The sequence below is a fragment of the Phyllostomus discolor genome, chromosome 4 (genome assembly GCF_004126475.2).
Source record: "Phyllostomus discolor isolate MPI-MPIP mPhyDis1 chromosome 4, mPhyDis1.pri.v3, whole genome shotgun sequence".
NCBI classification, from domain to species: Eukaryota; Metazoa; Chordata; class Mammalia; order Chiroptera; family Phyllostomidae; genus Phyllostomus; species Phyllostomus discolor.
Window position 1 is genome coordinate 84,478,764 of NC_040906.2, and position 24,326 is coordinate 84,503,089.

General features: G+C 36.0%; 1 protein-coding gene across 1 annotated transcript in view; it reads left to right on the forward strand.

Moving 5' to 3' along the window:
- Nucleotides 1-24,326, forward strand: part of CNTNAP5 (contactin associated protein family member 5) — a 959,167-nt gene that overhangs the window by 878,925 nt on the left and 55,916 nt on the right. Inside the window, exons 20-21 of the mRNA XM_036022576.1 lie at nt 9,827-9,957; nt 15,336-15,423. Coding sequence (XP_035878469.1) covers nt 9,827-9,957; nt 15,336-15,423 — 219 coding nt within the window. The remainder of the gene's footprint in view (nt 1-9,826; nt 9,958-15,335; nt 15,424-24,326) is intronic.

Consider the following 24,326-nt stretch of genomic DNA (forward strand, 5'->3'; position numbering starts at 1 on the left):
GCCCAGTCACACATGAGTTTAAAGCCCTTTAGGGGATGCTTTTTTACAAAAGGTGCAAATTCTTTGTCATTTTAGGGCACATCTTCTCTATGTGACCTAGTACTCTCTTTCAGGTTCCACTCATTTTGTAGGATTGTGGTATTTCCCATCTTTAAAAATCAAGAGGTTGGCAGGGTATGTGTATTCTAAAATTCTTGCCAGTTTTACCTGTCTTTAGTTCTACCATTTTGAGCATGGCAAAATGCAATCCTTTGTTATGCTTCCATCTCTAAAGCTACATGAGATATCATTTTTCATTGTTTTGCCTAGCTAAGTTCTACCTCCCTTCAATAAAACTTTTTTTCTCTGAATATACTTTTTTATTGCCATGACCCTTATATCTGCTCATTTTTAATCTACAACATATGTATTCATTGTTAATCAAATCATCCACATTCCTTTTGCCTTATCATCTGCTTCAATCATCTGCCTGATCACACATCTCCTTGGAGGTGGCATGGTATAGTGGAAGGAGAATATACTTTAAGTTTCTTAACTCTTAGCTTTAAATTCTATTTCATTATGGATATTGTTATTACTGTATTATTATTATTATTATTATTATTATTATTGGAGATTTTTACCTCTCTGAAATTCCATTACTTAATCTGAAGGCTTTATGACAAAATATCTTTTGTACAAGTTAAAGTGTCTAATACCTCGTAAGCAGATATTAGAGGCAAGTGTGTCCATTGCTTTTGTCTTACTTTAAGTCAGTTATAACTCATTAAAGATATTACTATGGCCCTGGCTGGCACAGCTCAGTGGATTGAGCGCAGGCTGGGAACCAAATTGTCCCAGGTTCGATTCCCAGCCAGGGTACATTCCTGGGTTGCAGGCCATAACCCCCAACAACCACACATTGATGTCTCTCTCTCTCTCTCTCTCCCTCTCTCTCCCTCTCTCTCTCTCTCTCTCTCTCTCTCTCTCTCTCTCTCTCTCCCTCTCTCTCTCTGTCTCTCTCTCTCCCCCCTCCCCCCTCCCTTCCTTCCCTCTCTAAAAATAAATAAATAAAATTTAAAAAAAGATATTACTATGGCATAAAATGGAACAGCTTTCCACAGATAGGGTGGTAAAGGGATGTTTTCAACTGAGAGGAAAAAGTACAGGGATGGAGTTAATGAAATGAAGAACATTATTTGAGTTGATGCTGAGTGTTCAGGTGTGATTAAGAAATGAAAAATATGATTGTGATAAAGTTAGAAAAGTGAGAATTTTACGTGTTAAGCTAAGAAGTTGGAATGTATCACATAGAATTAGGAAGCCTTGAAATTATTTTAAATGCTAGAGTCACATAGCCAAGTATGTGTTAAAATACACCTATGGCAGTATGGGAGACAGATTATTGTAAAAGACTGGAAAAGTGGGAAGAAGTAAGACAAAACAAAAAAAAATTATGTTATTGAACAATTGAGGTGCACACATTTTTGCCTTGTGAAACACCTCATGGCACTAGATAATATTTGACCTTTGCAGTTCTGAGTTTCTAGACAATAATTTCCCCACTCTTATGAGAAGGTGATTGTCAAGCAAGATACAAAGAGTAAAATATCTTGCCAAAAAAATACATGGTTTCCTTTGTTTAGTATTAGAGCACCTTTGATAATAAGTACCACAGAAATACACATAAGGCCATATGAAGACAAAGAAGGACATTGGAGAGATGCATTGACAAGCCAAAGGGTGCCAAGGACTGCAGGCATTCACCAGAAACTATGAAGAGGTAGGGAGGGATGCTAGCCTAGAGACTCTGAGAGAACAATTTGAACATCTAGCCTCTAGAACTTAATAAATTTCTGTTGTTAAAAAAAAAAGAAACCCCCAATAGGTCAGCATCTCCCAAAAGAACATGACTCTTATTTAACCTGAAGGACATTTTCCTGAGCCAGTTACATCTACAAAGATGTGCAGAATCTAGCACTGATCAACTTAAAGCCTAACAAATCCAATGATAAGCTTGTCAGATTTGACCTCCAGACTTTGAAATATAGAATTCCAAGGGTCAGGACTACAGAGAAGAATTGTTCTATGGGCTGTGGCCATAGATCCAAGAAGTGGTTCAGCTGTTCATGTGACTAAATCCTCATAGGCTGAGTTGTCCTTTTGAAGGAGAAAGGGTTTCCACTATGCTGCTGGGAGACCTGAGCATTCTGTTGGGCAGCATGAGCTTGTGAAGAGGGAGGAAGTGGAGGGGATGATAGCAGTGGCAGCTTAGAGTCTCTTGCTCCAACTCAAGCAACTCCACATTTTTCTTTTTTCTATAATAGCCACCACTGTGTATTTTATTTGAATAAAGTGTTCTAAATGGAAAACAATTTGAAAACCACTGGACTAAGCAGATACCGAAAATTCAGATGCATGGGGAAGAGATGAAACCCAAACACTAATAAGAGGCAGAAGGTTCAAGGCAGTTTGTGGAATTGCAAACCCGAGTAAATTCCCTGAAACATCATGGCCTCAGATGCAGGTAGAAAGGAGTATACACCAGTATAGAAGCCATTCAATTCTAGATGCAGTTTCTAGATGCAGTTTCCAGGACTTATCCAGGTCTTTGGCATGACACTTGGGATTTCCTAGACAGATGTTCTCCCAAGTCCTGGAGTTTATTGACTCCAGGGTGACACTATAAATATGAATTAATCAGTAATCTCAGGACATATAAGAATAGGTACCACCTTTATTTATACTGTTTCAGAGTAGTTATTGTTTTAGATGTTAAAATTTTCTAAGTTCCACTGAATTTTTTTCTCTTTCCTCCCTCCTTCACTTTATCCCACCTTCTCTCTCCCTTCTCTCTTCCTCCTTCTCTCTCCCTCTCCCTTCTTTCCTTATTTCCTTCCTTTAAAATTTACTGAGTATTGCCCTGGCTGGTGTAGCTCAGTGGATTGAGTGCGGTCTGAGAACCAAAGTGTCCCAGGTTCGATTCCCAGCCAGGGTACATTCTTGGGTTGCAGGCCATAACCCCCAGCAACCGCACATTGATGTTTCTCTCTCTCTCTCTCTCTCTCTCTCTCTCTCTCCTCTCTCTCTCTCTCTCTCTCCCCCTTCCCTCTCTAAAAATAAAATAAATAAAATCTTTAAAAAAATTTACTAAGTATTTACCAAGGACCATACACTAGGAATCTAAGGATAAACAAGGTATGTACAAATTTCCAAGGAGTTAACAGATTGTGTGGGAGACAGACAACCAAACAGACAACACAACCCAGTACATGTTTGTGTAGAAGTTAGAACAGTGCCTATAGAAGCAGAAGAGGGCACCTTGACGAGCCCATGAAAGGCTTCCAGGGAGAGTTTACCTTACACTGAATTTTGGATGATGGGTACAGGTAAGTCTAACAAGAAAGTTTGAGGTGGAAGACTATTCTAGTCTGAGCTGATCACATGAGGTCATTGAGGACCATGGGAAAACCGTGTTTCTTGGCAATAGCTGGATTTAGTTTCTAAATCTGAATCCATCACTTAATATGAATGATAAAAATGTATTAATCTCTCAGCACCTATGTTTATTCACCTGTAAAATGCAGGAAAATGTATTCCAGACAAAAGTGGTGTCATAAGCAGCAATTCAAACATATTATAAGCCATAAGAGTATAATGTTGTCCATAAAGTAGCAAGGGAATTTAACAAAACATGACTACCTCCTCTTTGATTTAAAATAGATTCCTTATCATTGTGTTCAAATATTTTTGTAATCATAGATTCTCCTCCCACTGTTAAAAGTGACATTGATATTACCTGTTATTTAATTCTAAAGCATAAAATATGACATGGATTTTGCCTGAAGACAAATAAAATAAAACATGAGGCTACATAAAAACTAGAGTGCTCCAATATTAATAGGATCTGTTAATACTTTTACAGAGTACTTGCTGATAACAGAAGGTCATTGCATTACAAATATATTTATTCTAGAAGGATATTTTGAAAAACCCTAAATGGGGCTCAAATGAATTTTATATCTGATTTCCACATTGTGGACATCTTATACCAGTTTATATATGTACACAAAGATATGCTCTCTATAATGTAGGAATGTTATATACATAATAGAAAAATAATAATTGAGACTGAATAGAAGAGGATGCATTATAGTGCCTTATATAAATAGTAGTGAACTCCTGATCAGAACAATCCATATTTTAGTTTACTGGATTTATAGACATAGACTTCCTTCAGTCTGTTGTGTATGGAACTATAAGTTTGTGATACTTACCATTTTGTTAAACTCAGAAGGAAATATGGGGATATGGAACTCTAGAGAGAAAATGAAAGCCTATAGATAAAGTGTATATTGGAAGTAGAGGAAGGCCTTAGAGCAGAGGACAATTGTGGGCCTCAGTGTTCTCCAGAGACTAGCAAATATGACAATGACCTTGAAAAACATGATTGGAATCTGCTGAATCATCAGAGTGCACACTGAAAGGAAAGAATTGCCCCTTAGTTCACTAAGTAACTGAAGAAGACACTGGGGAAGTCTGTCTGACCCTATACTATTCTCTCTCTCAACACAGTGCCTCATGCCAAACTGAAAGTTAGTCTTTAGTTGTATTAAGCTTATTTTAAAAAGTTGTGGATTGAGTGTTCTCTTCCTATGAATTATGTGAAAATGAGTTTAGAGAAAGGTTTCAGGTATCATATTGGGAAATTTTGAGAGGCATTGATTGTATAAAACTCCTAAGAAAATAAGATCAATATTTGTATGTCTGTAAAATAACTGAGATGCTTTGTTTTTTATTTTTAAATTAATTCATTTTAATTATAATTGACATAAATTATTATATTAGCTTCAGGTGTACAATATAGTGATTCAACATTATCTGTATACCTTACAAAGTGATCACTATGATGAGTTTAATAACCATAGTCATCACAATGTTATTGACTCTATTTCCTATGCTTTACATTACATTCCTATGACTTATTTTATAAGTGGAGTTTGCTCTTCTTAATCACCTCCTCCTTTCTCAATTCTTTCCTACCTCTTCCTCTGCAATCATCAATTTGTTCTGTAAATTAAGTTGTTTAATTCTGTTTGTTCATTTTTTTAGATTTCACATATATGTGAAATCATAAAATATTTGTATTTCTCTGTCCAATTCACTTCACTTAACATAATACTCTGTAGATCCATCCATGTTATCATAATGGAAAGACTCCATTCTATTTTATAATTGAATAATATTCCATTTTATATATAAACCACATCTTTATCCATTCATCTATCAATGGACACCTAGGTTACTCTTGTGTAGGCTGTTGTAAATAATGTTTCAATGAACATAGGGGTGCATCTTTTTCAATTTTTCCTTGTTTTCTTAGGATAAATATCCAGAACTAGAACAGCTGGATTGTGCAATAATTCTATTTTTATTTTTTTGAGGAACTTTTGTACTGATTTTCATAGTGGCCACACTAATTTGCAAACCTACCCATAGTATACCAGCTTTTCATTTTCTCACATCCTTGGACACATTTTTTTTTTCTTTGTGAAAATAGCTATTTTATTAAGTATGAAATATCTCATGTTTTTATTTGCATTTCCCTTATAATTAGTAATGCTGAGCACCTTTTCATGTACCTGTTGGCCATCTCTATGTCTTATTTGAAGAGATGTTTATTCAGGTCCTCTGCCCATTTTTTAAGTGGATTGTTTGTTTGTTGATGCTGAGTTGTATGAGTTCTTTATATATTTTGTAATATAACAGTTTACCATATACATAATTTACAAATGTCTCCCTTCATTTAGTAAGTGGCCTTTATATCATATTGATTCTTCACTGTGCAAAAGCTTTCTAGTTTGATGTTGTTTCACATTTTTCTTTTTCTTTTTGTTGCTTTTTTTTTTGCCTTTGCCCAAGGAAACATATGATATATATATCATATATATATCAATATATATATGATATATATATATTGCTAAGAGCAATGTCAACAGTTCACTGCCTAAGTTTTCTTCTAGGAGTTCTATGGTTTCATGTCTTATATTTAATTCTTTCATCCATTCTGAGTTTATTTTTGAATATGGGGAAGAAAACAGTCTAGTTCTTTCTTTCTTTTTTTTTTTTTTTGCTTATATCTGTCTAGTTTTCACAACCCTATTTATTAAAGAGCCTATCTTTTCTCCATTGTATATTCTTGCCTCCTTTGTCATAGATTAGTTGACCATATAATCTTGGACTTATTTCTGAGATGTCTACTCTGCTCCATTGATCTATGTGTCTGTTTTTGTGCCAATACAATAGTAATTTGATTACTAGAGTTTTGTAAAATAGTTTGAAATCAGGGTGTGTGATAACTACAACACTGTTATTTTTTCTCATTATTTCTTTCACTATCCTGTGTCTTTTGTGCTTTTATATAAATTTTAGGATTGCTTGTTCTAGTTCTGTGAAAAATGCCATTGGTATTGTATTGAATTGGTAAATGCTTTGAGTAATATGGACATTTTAACAATGTTAATTCTTTGAGAACATGAAGGCAGTATAGGTTTTCATTTATTTGTGTCTTGTTCACTTGCTTTTGTCAATGTCTTATAGTTTCTGGAGTATAAGTCTTTTAGCTCCTTGATTAAATTTATTCCTAGCTATTTTATTGTTTTTTTGATTCAATTGTAAATGGGATTGTTTTCTTAATTTCTCTTATTGTTAACTCATTATTTTTATAGAAAACAACAGAATTCTGAATATTAATTTTTCAACATGAAACTGTACTTTATTCAGTTACTAGGTCTAATAATTTTATTAGGATGTGTAGGGTTTTCTACATATAGTTTCATGTAATCAGAATATAATAAAAAAATTATTTCTTTATTTCTTATTTGGATATTTTTATTTCTTTTTCCTGTCTGATTGCCTTTGTTGTGACTTCTAGAGAATGTGCATACTTATCTTATTTCTGATCTTAGAGAAAAAGCTTAGCCCTGGCTGGTGTAGCTCAGTGGATTGAGCGCGGGCTGGGAACCAAAAAGTGTCCCAGGTTCGATTCCCAGCCAGGGTACATTCCTGGGTTGCAGGCCATAACCCCCAGCAAGCGCACATTGATGTTTCTCTCTCTTTCTCTCTCTCCCCCTCCCTCCCTCCCTCCCTTCCCTCTCTAAAAATAAATAAATAAATAAATAAATAAATAAGAAACACTAAAAAAAAAAAGAGAGAAAAAGCTTTCAGTTTTTTCAGCATTGAGTATTATGTTAGCTGTGTGTTTGTTATATGTGGCCTTTTGTATGTTGAGGTATATCTCTTCTATACCACTTTGTTGAGTGTTTTTATCATGAAAAGGATGCTGAATTTTGGTTAATGCTTTTTCAGAATCTATTGAGATAATCATATGATTTCCCCCCTTTATTTTGTATATATGGTATATCACATTAATTTATTAATTAATTAAATGGAGTAAGTCAGGCTTTCTCCCCAAGCTGTCTGCGCAACTAGAAGAAGTTTTCCTATAATCTTGAGAATGGGCCCAATAAGCAGCATTCCCATTGCCTTGAGTGGGCCCACATGTGCAGAATCATGCTTTGTTATACAATGTTTTGACACTCTACCAGCTTTGTGTGCACTTAGTATTTAAGGGAGTCTGGACTCCCTGCCAGAACAACATTCAGTGAAACACATGGCTTGCATCCTGTGTGGATCACCCCACCCTAGAATAAAGACATATCAGGCATTCCCAGGGCTTTGCAAATTTTCTTCCTGAATTGCTTGAACTGTGAGTGAACCTGCTTAGCCTTGAATGGTCACAACACACTTTATTAATCCATTAATTGTTTAGTAAAATGTTGTTTGTCTTCCATGTGTTGGTGTTTTTTTTTTTTTCTTTCAGTTTTCTTCTGGTAATTGATTTCTAGTTTTTTACCATCACTAATGAAGGAGATATTCAATATGATTTTGGTATTCTTCAAATTACTGAGACTTGTTTTCTGGCCTAAGGTGTTGTCTATTTTAGAAAATGTTTCAGATACACTTGAAAAGGATGTGTGTTCTGCTGATTTGTGGTATAATGTTCATTAGATACGTGTGAAGTCAACCTGCTCTAATGTTTTGCCAAGGCCACTGTTTCCTTGTTGATATTCTGTCTGGCTGATCTATTCATTGATGTGAGTGGGGTTTTAATACCCTACTATTATCGTGTTACTGTCTATCTCTCTCAGTATGCCTGTCAATATTTGATTAATGTATTTATTCTCTTGGTTGAGTGTTTTAGACATAAACTAAGATGTTAAGTATGATTCAACATTCTTTAACAGGGTCCCTGTTAAGATCATTGACATCTAAATGAATAGTTGTGAGGAAGGTGTCAGAAAAGATGCATAAAATGGACATAATTTCCAAAATGGAAAAATACATACAGAATATGACTATGCATATGAATTAGCCAAAGTGTGGGATGGTACAACAGTGTAAATTTCCTTAAGGAATGTGGTTCTTATCACCATGACTGATACATAATTATCACATGCTGATTTAGTTTATTTTGTTGAATTAAATATTAAAACACCCAGATTCTTCAAATTAAAAGAAGCCTGAAGATGGATGTCATCCAACAGCAACCAGTGCACAAGATATGTCTTTAAGCTTTTTTAGCAAAGTCAGCCAAGATCCCTTTGCTTAATGTCTGCTTATCTTCACAGCTACCCCCACCCCTACCCAAGTCCTATAAGTACCAAGTGTGATGCTGATAGATAACTATTATTAATCAAGTGATAAAATAACCAAAACATTAATATTTAGAACTTTCTGATGGTAAGAACCATAAAGAAAGAACACAACAGAAAAACCCAGGATTGACTATAGGGACGCTTCTTCCCTTAGCTAACTGTTAGGTAATGGCCATATAATCCCAAATTATTTTTTATTCTGCCTTAGATTATTTTACATTATATATTTGAAATTCCATGAAGACAATTATGAAGAAAAAGAGTTATAAGTTATGGTAGCAATTAAAGAAAGAGTGGAAAAAACTTAATCTTACAAAAGTTTTCACAATTCAATTATAAAATAGACTTATGGTTGTTTTATTTTACAAATTGGTATTTTGTTTTATGATTATACTTTCTCCACACATTCACATGCACTTTAATTTTGCATCTGTACTTACAAATTTCTTTATGGACCAAAACAACTGGCCCAATGATCCCACTTCTGGGAATATATCCTAGGAATCCCAAAACAGCAATTCAAAACATATGCACAATTCAAAACAATGAACATATCCTATGTTCATTGCAGCCTTATTTACAATAGCAAATATCTGAAAATAGCCCAAGTGCCTATCCATAGATGAGTGGATAAAAAAGTTGTAATGCATTTACACAAAGAAATACTATGTGACCATAAAAATGAAGCAATTCTTACCTTTTGCAAAAGCATGGATGTACCTGGAGATTCTTATGCTAAGTAAATAAGCTAATCAGAGAAACACAAATTACATGTGACCTCACTTATATGTGAAATCTAATGAACAAAATAAACTGACAAAATAGAGATAGAGGCTTGGATATATGGAAGAGACTGACAGCTCTCAGAGGAGATGGGGTAGAAGGGACTAGATGAAAGAAAGTGAAGGGTCTAGCCAGAGAACATATATGCATAGCCCACAGACATAGACAAAAAAAGAATATCTTCTAAAAATTTAAATGATGAAAGTGTTAAAACATGAAACCTTTTGATTTAATTTAAACTTTCAATATAATTGAATGATAGTGATCAATTAAAATACGATCTGATTATGCTTTTACATTTTATGGGTTGTGTTTTTAATTCTAATTTCTAACATTTATTTTTCAAGGAAGCTTACAAGTTCACTATCAGTTGAGCAAGGAAGAGATCCATGTGTTCACTATTGAGGTAGAAAACTTTGCCAACAGAAGGATGCACCACTTGAAGATTAACCGAGAGGGAAGAGAGCTTACCATTCAGGTACCTTATTTTCCTCTTTTCATTCAGCCAAATATGTCTTGAATGCTCAGTAACACTTTTCTGAGCTTCTACCCCAAGCCAAGTGTACAGCCAAGTTCTGGGAATCTATACAAACCACATTTGGCCCCAGTTTTTGAAAAGATTGAATAGTGGTTCGCAAAGTGTACTACTTCTTCCTACCTACATCAGCATCAACTGGGACCTTGTTAGAAATGCAAATTCTTGGGCTCAACAACAGATGTACTTAGTCAAAAACTTCTTTGCAAGGTAGTCTGCAGGTGATTCTAATGCCTATTTAAGCTTATAACTCCTGAACTATAGTATGATAGGGAGATATGTGAGTGAAAAGGAGATCACGAGGGACTCTCAAGGGCTAGAACTGAAGTGTGCACAGGTGAAAGGGGGGCAAAGAGAAGGGCGCTTTCTGGGCAAAGCTGGGACTAAACTTAGTCTTGAAGGTAATTCGAAATTGCTTAGGTGGAGAAAGGAGAGCTAAGTGCTCAAGCAGGAGGTCTATGTGAGCATTTGCAAAGCTGCCTAGAAGGGTATAGTATGTGGCAGTCACTCCATAAAATTCTAGTGTAAAATTTTTCTGTGTAGGCAGCAGATGATGGCAGATTACAATAGAGAATTGGCGGAGTCCATATCACCTTTTTAAAAATCATTACCTGAAGTTAACCCTTAAATCTGCCCAGCAGTCATGCCTTATTTTTCAATTCATTCACTTCCTTGATCTCCGAGGTGACAATTTTAAACTTCCTCATTTCTCCTTATACTCCAAATAATCTCAGCTACATATTTACTTTTAGCAGATGACTTTTTTTCTTTCTTGTGAAAAAATTGCATTCAAAAGAGAATATCCACATACCTCATTACCACAATTATCCAACTATCTGGATCTGTGTCTTTATACTCTCTTTTACAGTCCTCTTGTTGACTATGAAGACTTAATGGTCCTAGCTAAGGCCTGACCCACCACTTGCAGGCCAGACCTCATACCTTATTCAAAAAAACATCATTTCAGCATTAGCCCCTTCCCTCCCTTTTCAACAATTTCTAGCTCAAGTGGGTGGCTTCCCAAAATATAAAACATGCAAATATTACATGAAAAACAAACAACAAAATAACTTTAAAAAAATCTTTCTCTGGATCCAGGAAGGGAAACTTTTGTCCTCTTATCTGACTTTATATACTACCCATTTTCCCTTTTAGCTTATTACTCAAATCCATGGAGATGTTTATACACTTGGTTCCTGAATTTTCCCTTCCTTTTTCTTAAATCTACTCCAGTGATTTTTCTCCCTGTGCTACAGTAAAACAGTATTTCTCATGACACCAATGGCCTTATCTCACAAATTCTGATGGTATTTTCTTACTTGCTTTCTAATGGGATCAAACACAGCAATTGCTATCTGCTCTTGGGACACATTTCATCAGGCTTACCAGACACTGCCTTCATGTGTTGTTTCTTCTATGCCTCTAGTTGCTTTTTTGGTCCTCCTCTAACTTCCAAAAACCAGTAGTATTCATAAGTATCCACAGCAGTATCCATCCCTGCTGTGGATGCTTATGGAAACAGGAGAAAAACATACACAGAGACAACCGAGGCCTGTGAGGAAATAGGGACGAAATGGCCACTCTCTCTAGTGGAAAGCACCCTGAGCCCGCACCTCAGTAGGTTTTTATTAAGAATACAGACACAGTTTGTGGATTCCAGCCTGGCAGGGAAGATCAAACAAGCAGGCAATTTTCAAAGGTGCTGGCAGAACTCCCACTGGGATTCTGGGCAGAGTTAAGGGTTTTATCACTACAGGACCTAAAAGGCTAGCCTTGTTTCCTGCCCATACCTTTATATTCTAATTCAATAGCATCTAATTCAATAGATCTCCAGCAATCAGATCTCACAGGATCTTACATATTCTATGTCCCAGGCCTGATTACCCTGGGAGTCCACCATTTCTGGTCTGGGCTGCATCGCCCCTGTTATTTCCCCAGGCCTGAGTCAGCAGAGGAGACAAAGGCAGCCAGGAAGCTTGGAGTTCTCTCAACTAAGAACAAGGACTCAGGCTTTGGCAAAGCTGAGGGGACAGGGTTTGATGTCCATCACCCCTTCATTTCCACAGCCCCAAGTCTCTTCCCTGAGGCCTCCATGTGATCATGCCTGTCTTATGCAATTCCCCCCATGGGAAATCTTGCCTGTCATTGGCTAATTGATCAAGCATATGAGGCCAGGCACAGAACAGGCAGCATTCATGCCAGGGAAATAAGTTTTATTTGCTTAGTGGCTCCTGGTTCAGAGGTCTCTCACTCAGCCTAAGTTGTGGGGGATTACAGCTTCCTGAGACCAGGCAGGGCAGGCCCCAACATCTGGAGAGGATGTCCATGACCCAGCATCCTTGCTACCTTCTCACTGATATTTCTCTGATCTCCTCCATTACTATTCCCCCTGTAACTCAATGTTTTCAACCCTGACTTTTTTTTATTTCCAGAGTCCATCAAAAGTCTTTGTCCTTTTAAGATCACAGGTATGTTGATATGGGCTATGAAAGAAGTCTAGATCGACTGTTGATTGTCCTAATTAAGTGGAAGCTCCAGATTAATTGTCAATTATATAATACAAATAACACACCTGTGTGATTATAAATTAATGTGCTTACCCCTAGCATTTACTCTTGAAATAAGAGAAAAGAGTCAGAAAATTTGGGTTGCGGCCACATTAAAGGAGAAAAGGGGTGGGAATGATGAGTTCTTGTTTCAATGTGTTTTGACTGAGGTCCTGAGGAGATATTTGGGATGCATTCCAGTGCACATTTGTATATATGCCTCTTATTTCCTCCTCTTTATATTTTCTATCTTTTTTTCCACAAGTGAAAGACATAAACAGGGCAGTGAAAGAATGATAAAAAGGTATTTCCTTTCCTCTCCCTCTAAACAATTTCCACCAATTAATTAATAGGAAATGATAAGCACATCATGTTTGAGGACATACTATTTCCAAAACCCTGAAGGGACCAGAAAGAACTGGAGGTAGAGGAGTTTTTCTTCTTTAACTTTAAATCAGTTTATTAACACACTTTCTTTCTTTACATTCCTCCCCCCTCCCTCTCAATCTCTTCTCCTTCTTTTCCACCTAGAAAAGGCTGTTCAGGAAAAATAAAAAAGGACTGGGTCTCAGGTAGTAATCAGAACCTTTAGAGAGAGAGGGCAGGCAACCATTGCCTTACTTAGCCAGCCAAAGGCCTCTGGCACCTAATAACGGATTCTCCATACCTCCAGGCCTGCTTTTCCTCATCCTCTCTTTTATTTCTGATAATAAGAAGGAGAAGTTGAGGGCTGGGGCTTTAGCCAAAAAGCAAGAATTCCTGGTCATGATTGAGAGTTATAATGGGTTTAGTGTTTTTTAAGACACAGGTGCCCACAAAAATGCCTTAGTAGTGAAGATGAACTTCAATGTCCCTGTTTAAAATGCATTTATGGCATTAAACAGACTGTCAGTTTTCAAAATGCCAGCACAACAAGCTGTACAGAGGTAGTTGAGATAGGGGAGAACTCTGAGTAGCAGGGGAAGAAAACTCCTTCAGGGAAATCTGAATCTGTGAGTATTAAACAGATTGGGAACCAGGAATTCCAGTATAGCGAGAGGCATCCTGGCGATGTGACAGACTCTGACTTTATAACCCACAAGATAGAAAGGAAATCAACACAAGATGTTTATTTAATCACTCAGCAAATTTGTGTTAGGAATCATTTTCAGTTTTTGTAGTAGACTTTTTAGAAACATATTATTCATTAATAGGATATCCATAGTCTCAAGGTGCAAATAGTTTAGTGGAGGGAGAGAGACAGAGAGAGAGGAGTGGATCATTATGATGTGGCATAATACAAGGTTAGAGTAGAAAAGGCACTGTGAAACAAGAGAGGAGGATCAGTTAACTTAAACAAGGTATCAAGAAAAGCTGCTTGGAGGGGGTTGACTCTGGGAGCACTTAGAACATTATCTGGCACACAGTAGGCGCCCAAACATTTGTTAAATTAATTTTGTAAAAATTCAGAAATAAAAATTGTGATTCACTAAAGTTGCTAAAATGTCTATAGAAGTATGTATAATAAAGCAAGAAGCATAGTGCCTGTGGATAGCTCACATGACAATGGGACACTGCTTTGTGACAGTGCATGGCCTTGGCAAAGATGTTTATTTCTGGGTGATATCAGTTCCCCAGTCTGTGATATGAGGATAATACTATTTATTTCCCAATGTTCTAGAGAAGAATAGATTTTTAAAGATACTTCAGTATACTGTCTCATATAACGTGTTCAATAAATTACAAATATCACTACAGTCAGTTTTCATAAATGGAAGGGAAACAAAGCGTATAATCACATACAAGTCACAGCTAGGACTCCTCTCACAGCAGACACTGCTGCATGACAAATAGGTGCAGAAGGAAAGTTGTGGTAGTGGAAGCTGGAAGAAATAATCATTAGTCCTAATCAGCCACTCCCTAAGAGGAACCAGAGTCAGGCACTCAGCTAAAGGTATCTTAAGCTCCTTTTCTTATAGGTAAAAGTTAAGATAATGAGTATCATTTCCAGGAATAACATCATATAAATATTCAGAATAGAGTCTGAAAGAAACTGGTAAGATTTGACTAGCCTAAAAAAAAGTAAAATGGATGAGGACAGGATACTACCTTGGAAAGAAGAGGATAAGAAAGAGACAGAACTGGAATTAGCAGTGGGTGAGGCAAAGAGTGTTCCCTAAAAATGATGCTGGCAATCGAGGCCTAAAGAATCCCAGGGGTGGCTTTTGCTTAGCCCTGCTAGATGAGGTTCATGTTGCTGGTAACTATCCAGCCTTTCCTACCCAAGGTAAAAGTTTTGCCAAACTGAGATATATGGTCAAGAAAATTCCACAGTGTCCATACATGAATGAGACAAGGTCAGAAATAATGGAACAATGGGAACAGTGATGACTCTCTAAGGACAAAATGAGGATAAGAGGGAATAAATTGGGGAATGGGTACTGTTTTCCATTTAATGTTAATCCTATCAAGTGTGTTCCTAGTTTCTAAGGCTTTATTCGTTTAAATGTTTGCTGCAAGGAATTTGGCTATCAGATAAATCTCAGAGGGAAGATAAATACTTGTAAAAGCTGTACAGAATTTCTCAGGGAGAAAACCTGTGTGAAAGCCAGAGGAAGTAAAGGAATATTTTATGTGTATTATGGGAGAATTTGTGAGTCATTTCTCATCTCTCCAGGGGGAAAGCCACAGATAGGGTATGCCCTGTGATTTTGCACTTTTTTTTTCCCAAGAGAAAGTGTATTAAGTGATTTGTGTGCAGACTTTGCTGATGCACCTGTTTCTGTTTCCCTGCAGATGGATGAGCAGCTCCGGCTCAGTTATAACTTCTCCCCAGAAGTGGAGTTCAAGGCTGTAAAGTCACTCACCTTGGGCAAAGTCACAGGTTTGTACTTCAGTCCACACTTTTCTGGTGGGCTGTGATAAAATAAATGTAAAAATAGTTTTCGTCAGGGTATTAAGTATTTCAAATCTGGAGCATCTCACTCCCATAATATCCAATGTCTGTAATCAAGATTTTAAGATATGTGATATGGAGATGCTAAGATATGCGTGGTGACTTTGGGAAATGGCATTTACATTATAGAAACTTGAATAAGGTAAATTGACTCAATTTTGAATTAATACATTAATTTAAAATGCTTACATAACTTTTTATTTATATTTACTTAGTGTTTACCCAAAGAAACTAAGGATTTGAAAATCCCAATTATTGGATTGCTCAAATCTTTTATTGCTTTACTAATTCATTAACAATTGAAAGAGAATTGAAATCTCATAGTATAATGACAGATTTTCTTTTCTTTTTTTTCCCTACTGGAAGTTTTATAAATTTTCATTTTATATTTGATGAAAGTATTTATTGACTGCAGGGAATCTGAAACTTTCTTGATGAATTAAATGATGTTTTATACCTGATGTTATTCTTTTTACTTTAATTTCTCTTTGTGATGAATCTACTTTGTTATTAATACAGCAATTCAGTTTCACTTTAGTTAGTATTTATCTGGCCTATTTTTTGCCATATATTTTCTTTCAATATTTATTTTTCTAAATCTCATACATGATCTTATTAATGTGTAGAGTTGAATTTTGTAATTTATACAATCTAACCATCTGTTTTATAAGTTGGTAAAATAAGTACATTTACATTTTGGGTTACTTATTATGGTTGAATTTGTTTCTGCCTTCTATTAGTCCAACTTTTCCCATGATTCTACCTTGTTTCTTTCTCTATCACAGTACATTGTAGAAAACAATAACTGGGGCCATTTTAAGTAGGGATCAATTTAATACAGAAAATTAGTTGCTTACAAAATTGTGGCAGCTTATACAGTGTGGATTCTCATCATTCTCTCTGAATGAGTCCCTAAGGAGTTTTGAGCTGGTTAATGGGGATCTGTCACCTATGAGGATATCACTGATGCTAAACTGAAGTCCAGAAGACACTGTGACCCCAGTACTACATGTCAATTCCCAAAAGAAGCAGCTGTCTGAAAGTTGGTGGCAGAAGACACTTCATCTTATTGTACCATGACTTTGTTGGCCAGTACAGATAGCCAGAAAAGCAAGACAATGATTCTGGTCTTGCCACAGCCTTTCAGTTTCATAAATTTGATACTCTGATTTTTAGAATATAATGTGCCCTGGCTGGTGTAGCTCCGTGGATTGAGCTCGGGCTGTGAACCAAAGTGTCGCAGGTTCGATTCCCAGTCAGGCCACATAACTGGGTTGTAGGCCATGGCCCTCAGCAACCGCACATTGATGTTTCTCTCTCTCTCTCTTTCTCCCTCTCTTCCCTTTCTAAAAATAAATAAATAAAATCTTAAAAAAAAAAGAATATAATGTGCATCCAGAAAACTAGCTGTAGTAAGTTCTAAAAAGTATTCATTTTACTTTATAAAATGGCAGTTGAATGAGACAATGAAGTGACCAACTTCAAGGTTAAATTTTATTTTTATTTTTCATTCCATTACCTCTTTCAATTAATAGCAATTGCTTAATGTACATACTGCTATTTTTGGTTTACCAATGAAGTCACTAATTTACTTCTTCCTCATTCTTTCATATATTTCAGGACTATTTATTTATTAGTTTTCTTGACTAATTTTTTTTTCAATTACAGATGCCATTCAATATTATATTAGTTTCTGGTATATGGCATAGTAAATGTTTATATAACTTATGAAGTAGTCCTCCCAAAAAGCTGAATACCCATCTGGCACTATACATAGTTATTATAATATTATTGACTATATTTCCTAAGTTGTACTGTCCATCCCTGAGACTATTTTGTAACTACCAATTTGTAATTCTTAGTCCCTTTATCTTGTTTACCCAGCTCCTCAACTCTCCTCCAGCCTGGCAACTCTCACTTTGGTCTCTGTATCTATGACTGTTTCTGATTTGTTTGTTCATTGTGTTTTTTATAAGGTAAAAAATATAGGTAAATATAAGTACAATCAGATGGTATTTGTATTTCTCTGATTTAATTCACTTAGTATAATGCCCTACAGGTCCATCCATGTAACAAATGGTAAGATTTTGTTCTTTTTTATGCCCCAGTAATGTTCCACTTTATATACAGGGTCCAGCAGAAGTCACACCTATGTGAGTGCGGTTGGTAGAGTAATACTATGGATGCAATAGTTTATAGTTTTAAATTGGACATTTCACCTAAACTATCATATGGTGTGCTTGAGTATGATATTATTATGTTATAGAACTACATGCTTATGATTTTGTAATAAAAGATTTTGTAATAAAAAGGGGTGTTTTTTGTGCTGTACCCTGTACGTTGCACATCCTTTTTATCTACTCATCTATTGATGGCCATTAAGTTTACATTCGTATCTTTGCTATTGTAAGTAACATTGCAATGAACATAGGATTGCATATATCTTCTTGAATTAATATTTGGGATTTCTTCAGATAAATACCCAGAAGCAAAATTGCTGAGCCATAAAATACTTGTATTTTTTTTTTTGAGGAATCTCCATACTGTTTTTCAGTGGTTGCACAAATTTACATCCCCTCCAGCAGAGCACTACGGTTCTCTTTCCTCCACATTCTTGCCAACATTTGTTGTTTGTTGATTTAACAGTGATTGCCATTTTGACAAGTATGAGATGAAACCTCATTTTGGTTTTAATTTGCATGATTCTTACAATTAGTGATGTTGAGCATCTTTTCATATGTCTATTGGCCGCCTGTATGTCCTCTTTAGAGAAGTGTCTATTTAGGTCCTCTGCCCATTTTTTAGATGGATTGTTTATTGCTTGTTTCTTTTGGTGTTAAGTTGTGACAGTTATTTATAAATTTTGTATATTAACCCTTTATTGGATGTATTATTGGTGAATGTCTTTACCCATTCTGTAGGTTGTATTTTCTACTTGTCGATTTTATTTTCCTTGCTGTGCAAAAACTTTTTAGTTTGATTTAGTTTCATCAGTTATTTTTTTTCTTTTGTTTCTATGACCCAGGAGATATATCAGAAAAAATATTACTAAGAGTAATATCCAAGTGTTTGCTGCTGCCTATATTTTCTTCTAGAAACTTTATGATTGTGAATCTTATATTTTTCTTTAATCTATTTTGAGTTTATTCATGTACATGGTGTAAAGAACTGACCCACTTTTAATTTCTTATATGTCTGTCCACGTTTCCCAACATCATTTATCAAAGGGACTGTCTTTACTCCATTGTATATTCTTGCTTCCTTTGCCATATATGAATTAATCATATGGACATGGGTTTATTATTGGGGTTTTTATTTGGTTAATTTATGTGTCTTTTTAAAATTCAGTACCATGCTTTTTTGTTTACTATAGCCTTGTAGTATAATTAAATATCAGCTGGTGTGATACTTCAACTTTGCTCTTCCTCAAGATTGCTCTGGCTATTTGCAGTCTTTTGTGGTCATATAAATATTATCCTTTGTTCTAGTTCTGTAAACAAAAATGCCATTGGGTTTTTGATAGGAATTGCACTGAATCTATAGATTGCATTTGTTAATTTGGACATTTTAGTGATATCCATTCTTTCTATCTATGAGTCTAATGTATACTTCCATTTATTCCACTCTTCTTCAAATTTTTGTTTAGTGTCTAAAATTATTTTCATTTAACTTTAAAAAAATTTAATCATTCTTCAAGTACAGTTTTCTGCCTTTTACTACCATTATAGCCCATCCACCCTTCCCTCCCACTTCCCTCCCATTACCATGCTCCCCCTAGTTTTTATCCATGTGTCCTGTAAACCCTTCCCATTCTCCCCTGAAATTCCCTCTTCTCTCCCCTCTGGTCACTGTCAGCCTGTCCTCTATTTCAGTGTCTTTGACTATAGTTTGCTTGTTTCTTTCTTTTGTTTTTTAGGTTCCTGTTAAAGGTGAGATCATATGATATTTGTCTTTCACTGCCAGGCTTATTTCGCTTAGCATAATGCTTTCCAGCTCCATCCATGCTGTAGCAAAGGAAAGGAGCTCCTTCTTTCTTTCTGCTGCATAGAATTCCATTGTGTAAATGCACCATAGTTTTTTGATCCATTCATTTGCTGATGGGCATCTAGGATGCTTCCAGCACTTAGCTATTGTAAATTGTGCTGCTATGAACATTGGGGTGCAAAGGCTCTTTTGTATTGGTGTTTTAGTGTTCTTAGGATATAGTCCCAGCAGTGGAATTGTTGGGTCGAAAGGCAGGTCCATTTTTAGTTTTCTGAGGAAGTTCCATACTGCTTTTCATAGTGGTTGTACCAGTCTGCAGTCCCACCAATAGTGCACTAGGGCCCCCTTTTCTCCACAACCTCTCCAACAAGTGTTGTTTGTTGCTTTGTTTATGATGGCCATTCTGACTGGTGTGAAGTGGTATCTTATTGTGGTTTTAATTTTCATCTCTGTGATAGCTAGCGATATTGAGCAACATTTCATGTATCTCTGGATCCTCTCTATGTCCTCTTTGAAGAAGTGTCTGTTCAAGTCCTTTGCCAATGTTTTAATTGGGTTGCTTGTCTTCTTAACAGTGGAGTCGTGTAAGTTCTTTGTATATTTTGGAGATTAAACTCTTGTCTGAGGTATCATTGGCAAATATGTTTTCCCATATGGTGGGATCTCTTTTTATTTTGATACTGTTTTCTTTAGCTGTGCAGAAGCTTTTTATGTTGATGAGGTCCCATTTGTTTATTCTTTCCTTTACATCCCTTGCTCTAGGGGACATGTCAGTAAAAAGTTTCTGAGTCAAATATCTGAACTTTTCCTAACTATGTCCTCCTCTAGGACTTTAATGGTGTCACGGTTTATATTGAAGTGTTTTATCCATCTTGAATTTATTTTTGCATAAGGTGTAAGTTGGTGCTCGAGTTTCATTTTTTTGCACGTGGCTGTCCAGTTCTCCCAACACCATTTGTTGAAGAGGCTATTTTTACTCCACTTTATGTTGCTGCCTCCTTTGTCAAATATTAATTGACCATAAAGACTTGGGTTTATTTCTGGGCTCTCTGTTCTGTCCCATTGGTCCATGTGCCTGTTTCTCTGTCAGTACCAGGCTGTTTTGATTACAGTGGCCTTGTGGTATAGTTTAGTGTCAGGTATTGTGATCCCTCCTATTTTACTCTTCTTTTTCAAAATTGCAGCAGCTTTTCGGGATCATTTAAGGTTCCACATAAATTATTGAAGTGTTTTTTTCTGTCTATGAAATATGTCATGAGTACTTTAATAGGTATTGCATTGAATGTGTACATTGCTTTGGGTAGTATGGACATTTCCATGATGTTAATTCTTCCAATCCATGAACATGGTATATGTTTCCATTTGTTTGTGTCTTCCTTGATTTCTCTCCTCAGTGTTATGTTGTTTTCGAATACAGGTCTTTTACCTCTTTGGTTAGGTTTATTCCTAGGTATTTTATTTTTCTTTTTGCTATTTCAAGGGGGATTTTTTTCTTGATTTCTGCTTCTCCTGTTTCATTGTTGGTGTACAGAAATGCCTTTGATTTCTTGATATTGACGTTGTGTCCCGCTGTTTTGCCAAATTGATTTATTAGGTCAATCAGCTTTTTGCCCAAGTCTATGGGATTTTCTATGTACATTATCATGTCATCTGCAAACAGTGACAGTTTTGTTTCCTCCTTTCCAATATGGATCCCTTTTATTTCTTTTTCTTGTCTGATCGCTGTGGCTAAAACTTCCAGTACTTTATTGAATAGAAGTGGTGAAAGTGGACAGCCTTGTCTTGTTCCTGATCTTAGTGGAAAAGATTTTAGTGTTTCCCATTGAGTATGATGTTGTCTGTAGGTCTCTCATATATGGTCTTTATTATGTTGAGGAATGCTCACTCTATTCCCACTTTGCATAGTGTTTTTATCATATATGGGTGCTGTACCTTATCAAATGCTTTTTCTGCATCTATTGATATAATCATGTGGTTTTTGTCTTTGCTTTTGTTTAGGTGATGTGTTACATTTACTGATTTGTGAATATTGTCCCATCCTTGCATCCCTGCAATGAATACTACTTGGTTATGGGGTATGATCTTTTTTAATGTATTCTTGGATGTAGTTTGCCAATATTTTGTTGAGGATGTTAGTGTCTATGTTCATAAGCAATATTGGCCTGAAGTTTTCTTTCTTTGTTGTGTCTTTATCTGGTTTTGGAACTAGGATGATGTTGGCCTCATAAAAAGAGTTTGGGAGTATTCCATCCTTTTGGATTTTTGGAATGGTCTGTGAAAGATAGGGGTTACTTCTTCTTTACATGCTTTGTAGAATTCTCCTGTGAAACCATCTGGTCCAGGCTTTTGTGTGTTGGGAGGTTTTTGACTACTGCTTCAATTTCTTTTGTTGTTATTGGTCTCTTCATGCTTTCTGCTTCTGCTTCATTGAGTTTTGGAAGATTGTATTTTCTAGAAATTTGTCCATTTCACCTAGGTTTTCATATCTCTTGGCATACAGTTCTTTGTAGTAATTTCTTACAATCCTTTGTATTTCTGTGGTAACACTTGTAATCTCTCCTTTTTTTGTTTCTGAAAGGTGTGTATTTGGGTCTTTTCTCTTTTTTTCTTGATGAGTCTGCTTAAAGGCTTGTTGCTTTTGTTAATCTTTTCAAAGAACCATCTCCTAGATTCATTGATCCTTAGAATTGTGGTTTTAGTCTCTATGTTGTTTAATTCTGCTCTGCTCTTGGTTATTTCCTTCCTTCTACTTGCTCTGGGTTGTCTTTGTTTTTTTTTTTTTTTTTTTTTTTCCTAGAATTCTTGTAAATGTAGGGTTAGGTTGTTTGAAATATTTCTATCTTTTTCAAGTTTGCCTGTATCTCTATGAACTTCCCTCTCAGGACTGCGTTTGTTGTGTCCCATAAGTTTTGGGTTGTTTTGAGTTCGTTTTCATTTGTTTCCAGAAATCTTTTGATTTTTCTCTAATTTCATCCGTGACCCATTCATTGTTTAATAGCATGCTATTTAATCTCCATGATTTTAAGTGTTTTGGGTGTTTATCCTTGGGTTGGTTTCTAGCTTCCATCTCTTGTGGTCCGAGGAAATGCTTAGTATGATGTCAATTTCTTGAAATTGTTGAGGCTTGTTTTGTGTCCAATCATGTGGTCTCTCTTTGACAATGTTTCGTGTACATTTGAAAACAATGTGCATTTAGTTTGTTTGGAATGGAGTGTTCTGTATATCTCAGTTAGTCCATTTCATCTAGGGTATTGTTCAATGCCACAATATTTTTGTTGATATTTTGTTTGGAAAATTTGTCCATTTTTGACAGTGGGGTGTTAAAATCCCCCACTATAATTGTGTTGCTGTCAATATCTTTCTTGAAGTCCTCTAAGATTTTCTTTATGTATTTGGGTGCTCCTATGTTGGGTTCATACATATTTACAATATTTATGTCTTCTCGGTTGATTCTTCCCTCGAGTATTATAAAGTCACCTTCTGGGTTTCTCTTTATGGCCCTTTTTTTGGAAGTCTATTTTATCTGATATGAGTGTTGCTAACTTGGCTTTTTTTTTTTCTCCTGTCTGTTTGCTTGGAAAATTTATTTCCAGTCCTTCACTTTCAGCCTGTGCAGGTCTTTTATCCTGAGGTGGGTCTCTTGTAGGCAGCATATGTGTGAGTCATGCTTTCTTATCCATTCAGCTATTCTATGTCTTTTGATTGGAGAATTTAATCCATTGACGTTTAAGGTTATTATTGATAGGTACTTATTCATTGCCTTTTATGTACGTGTGTTCCTCTCTCTCTCTCTCTTTCTCTCTCTTTTCCCTCCTTCCCTTAATGCAGTGCCTTTAACATCTCTTGCAGAGCTGGTTTGGTGGAGGTGTATTCTTTTAGACTTCTTTTGTCTAGGAAGCTTCTTATTTGGCCTTCTATCTTTATTGAGAGCCTTGCTGGGTAAAGTAGCCTTGGTTGCAGACCTCTGGTTGTCATTACTTGGAATATTTCTTGCCATTCTCTTCTGGCTTGGAGTGTTTCCATTGAGGAGTCAGCTGTTAGCCTTATTGGGTCTCCCTTGTATGTTACTTCCTGTTTCTCCCTTGCTGCCTTTAATATTCTTTCCTTGACTTGAAATTTTGCCATTTTAATTATGATGTGTCTTGAGGTGGGTCTCTTTGGGTTCCTCTTGATTGGGACTCTCTGTGTTTCCTGGATTTGTGAGAGTTTTTCTCTCATCAAATTAGGAATGTTTTTCATCATTACTTTTTTAAATGGGTTTTCTATCCCTTGATCTTCTTCTTCTCCTTCTGGTATCCCTATTATACATATATAATTACATTTCATATTGTCTTGCATTTCTCTTAATCTCTCTTCATTCTTTCTGAGTCTCTTTTCCTTTCCTTGTTCTTTCTTGGTGATCTTTCCTACTTTGTCCTCCACTTTGGCCTTCTGCTTCATCGATCCTGCTTTTCATTCCTCTGCTGTGTTCTTCATTTCAGAAATTCTATTCTTCATTTCCTCTTGGCCCTTGTTGATAGTTTCTATTTCCTTTTTCATATTGATATATTTTGCAGTGAGATCATTGTAGCTTCCCTGTGGTTTCTGGTAGCTCATTGTGAGCTCATTGAGCTTCTTGATAATCATTATTTTGAACTCAATATCAGATAGTTGATTTGCCTGTATTTCATTTAGCATTCTTTCTGAGGCTTCCTCCTTTCCCTTCATTTGGGAATTGTTTCTTTGTCTTCTCATGGTTCATGAGACTCTTCTTGTTAGCCTCTGTTTCTTAAGGTGATCTGTTCTGATTCCCTGTGTTTATGGTGTGAAGTTTTGTGGTAGAATACCTGTGAGATTTAGTGGTGCAG